Source organism: Poecilia reticulata, unplaced genomic scaffold (assembly GCF_000633615.1).
Source record: "Poecilia reticulata strain Guanapo unplaced genomic scaffold, Guppy_female_1.0+MT scaffold_1373, whole genome shotgun sequence".
Taxonomy (NCBI): domain Eukaryota; kingdom Metazoa; phylum Chordata; class Actinopteri; order Cyprinodontiformes; family Poeciliidae; genus Poecilia; species Poecilia reticulata.
In genome coordinates this window covers 1-3,202 of record NW_007616107.1, presented here as the reverse complement: position 1 = coordinate 3,202, position 3,202 = coordinate 1, and the positions used below count along the sequence as shown (strand labels likewise).

At 46.9% G+C, this 3,202-nt stretch overlaps 1 protein-coding gene across 1 annotated transcript; it reads right to left on the bottom strand.

The window, feature by feature from the left end:
- Window positions 1-211: 211 nt before the first annotated feature.
- LOC103461414 (regulator of G-protein signaling 3-like) lies at window positions 212-3,184 on the bottom strand. The gene is made up of 2 exons (XM_017303644.1): window positions 2,402-3,184; window positions 212-2,315 (listed from the first exon to the last, which is right to left on the bottom strand). The coding sequence occupies exon 1, from the start codon at window positions 3,009-3,011 to the stop codon at window positions 2,613-2,615; it is 399 nt and encodes a 132-aa protein (XP_017159133.1). The 5' UTR covers window positions 3,012-3,184; the 3' UTR covers window positions 212-2,315; window positions 2,402-2,612.
- Between the last annotated feature and the right edge of the window lie 18 nt (window positions 3,185-3,202).

Here is a 3,202-nt window from a genome sequence, read left to right as displayed (position 1 = left end):
TAGATAGATAGATAGATAGATAGATAGATAGATAGATAGATAGATAGATAGATAGATAGATAGATAGATAGATAGATAGATAGATAGATAGATAGGACCGTCCTCCTGACTCGGAGGACGGTCCTGACTTGGAGTCAGGTTCTGACTCAGAGGCCAGTCCTGACTCAGAGGACGGTCCTGACTTGGTATAATATAAAAACTGGTAGTTTTTATATTATATGAAAACTTACCTTTAAAGATGAATATAACTGAGAAGGGGCATAATGACTTTGGGACTTCATTGGTTGTTCAAGTAGCCAAGGGCGGTCAGGGAGCAATGAAAATGCCTGGACCTTCCCCTGGGGCTTTAACATGCATAAAGGGAGATCTAGAAGTATAATACTTAATCAACGAAGTATGGCGTGAAAATAGTCTCAAAATATCTGTGCGTGTGTAAAACGATCTATTTTCACTCCATAGCGAAGTCACAATGGATACAAACCACTTTGGTGAAATGTTGTCCCGAGTCCCCTTTACAAAATTGTTTCAATTTATTTAGGCTTATTAAACATATAACTGCAAGTGCTATTTTAAGAATGAAACATACATTTTTATAATTTGGGGATTTTAACTATCATTAACAGCCTTCGACCCAGTTTGAATGGTTCCTTAATGCAAAATGCACAAAGCAACAAAGTGCAAGAGTAGTGCAGAACAGGACAAGACATGTCGGTAAACTTGACAGCTTCTGTCTGAAAGTTGAAAGGGCCTCTTAAAACCCATGGGGTGAGTAGATGATGACAGAATGCCACAAACTGTGTTTTTATAACACAGTGATGCTGAGGTTCTTAGTAGGAAAGGGGGTGGGGGGGATCTGTCTAAGACCCCATATTACCTTGGGCCGGCCCTTCATCAACAGCCGCTGCGATGCACATCTGTCCCCCGGTAGCCCCAAACCAGTCCTCCGATGCTTTAGGGACATTTTGATTTATTTAATTGTGGCATGTTTGGCTTAATACTGCGGTTCTAATTATTGCTGCAATATTTTCGCTGATGTTTATTTTGTCAATTCTAAATGCTCTGGGCCGAATCTTCCTTTAATACTTGAGATTCTGCAATAACTTCAATTTACAGCCGCTCACCTCCAGCCCAGATCCCGTCAGCTGCGGCTTTAACCCGCCTGGGTAGAAACTCTAAGTAGAAGCAGAGCGAACAGAGAGCAGGTGGTACCGGGTGGTACCGGGGCTTTGAGCTACGTCGCCACTCACGGTGACCGTCGCAGTACCGTGTCTTTATACCAGGATATCTGATATAAAGACAGACATTCTTTTTATCAGTCGGTACACCGACTAAGAATGCTTGTAGCGAACCGGGCATTTAGCAGCCTGACTAAGTTAAAGTCAGAAGTTTTCTCTGCATCTGAAGTGTTTCTGTGTTGAGGGGCGAAGGCAGGTTTTTTCCCGCTATAGTGAGGACAATTACAAAAATAAATAGAGTAGAAAATAGAGCCGTTTTTCTAACTTCATCAGACCTACGTTTTTTTTCCACACACCAGTGTATAAAAAATATTCTTGCCCATAATTTGATAGTTGGAGGGCACAGATCCTCCCCCCTCGTCCTCACCATGGACCCGGTGTCTGAACAACATGGAGGCTCTGAGAGTCTGAGGACAGCCAGACTAGGTTATTTTTGCTAAATTATTATATTTAGCTAAATATTATTGCTGAGGGGTGCAAGCAGACCTCCTGACATACAAACAAAATAAAAAATAAAAAAATTAGAAAATAGTTTTTTGAAAACACTTAGGTCCTGACTCAGAGGCAGGTCCTCACTCGGAGGATGGTCTTAACTTGGAGGCAGGTCCTGATCTGGAGGCTGGTCCTGATCTGGAAGCCCGTCCTGACTCGGCGGACGGTCCTGACTTGGAGTCAGGTTCTGACTCAGAGCCCACTCCTGACTCAGAGGACGGTCCTGACTTGGAGGCAGATCCTGAACTGGAGTCAGGTCCGGACTCGGAGGATGGTCCTCACTCGGAGGGAGGTCCTCACTTGACTCCAGTTCCAGCAAATTCAAAAAGACCAAATCTTGTTTTTTTTTGTCCTGCTTTCAGCACCAAGGTTTGTCTGCATTGGGAATATTTTTGTGCTCCCAAATATGGCGCATTGTGCATCCTCTCTGCTGGAGAGTGTCCCTTCAACACGACACACTGTTTCTGTTGACATCAGGCTTTATCTCTACAGCAGGCTTCACCTCAACAGCAGACTTTATCTCAGGTTCTTCATTCTTGTCATGGTCTTCGAAGTCTATCGATTCAATGTCTTCCAAAACTAGATCACCTGCGTTCACATATGAATAGTCTTTGTTTATGTCCTGGTTCTCAAAGTCTACTACGTCTTGGCATTCAATGTTTTTTAGTCCATACTCAGAGGCAGGTCCATACTCAGAGGTCCGTCCTGACTCGGAGGCATGTCCAGACTCAGAGGCTGGTCCCGACTCAGAGGATGGTCCCGACTCAGAGGCAGGTCCGGACTCAGAGGTCGGTCCCGACTCAGAGGCATGTCCGGACTCAGAGGCCGGTCCGGAATCAGAGGCAGGTCCCGACTCGGAGGCCAGTCCTCACTCGGAGTATGGTCTTAACTTGGAGGCAGGTCCTGATCTGGAGGCAGGTCCTGACTCGGAGGACAGTCCTGACTCGGAGGCAGGTCCTGACCGGGAGGCAGGTCCTGACTCGGAGGACAGTCCTGACTTGGAGTCAGGTCCTTACTCAGAGTCCAGTCCTGACTCAGAGGCCGGTCCCGACTCAGAGGAGGGTCCCGACTCAGAGGCAGGTCCATACTCAGAGGTCGGTCCCAACTCGGAGGCAGGTCCAGACTCAGAGGCCGGTCCAGACTCAGAGGAAAGTCCCGACTCAGAGGCAGGTCATGATTCAGAGGCAGGTCCGGACTCTGAGGTCGGTCCCGACTCAGAGGCGGGTCCATACTCAGAGGCAGATCCACACTCAGAGGGAGGTTCGGACTCAGAGGCAGGTCCATAGGCCGATCCGGACTCAGAAGGAGGTCCGGACTCAGAGGCAGGTCCGGATTCAGAGGTAGGTCCTGACTCAGCTTATCTACCTCTATGACTTTACTTATAAATCAATCGCCAAAGAATTTTTTCCACCGTATTTCTTCTTTCCTCTTCGGTTGCATGTTTGAAACCCATCTCTCTCGCGTCCCTCAAAAAT

What these genes read in the sequence shown, in the direction of transcription:
- LOC103461414 (XM_017303644.1), bottom strand. Translation starts at nt 3,011, where the DNA reads ATGGACCTGCCTCTGAGTCCGAACCTCCCTCTGAGTGTGGATCTGCCT.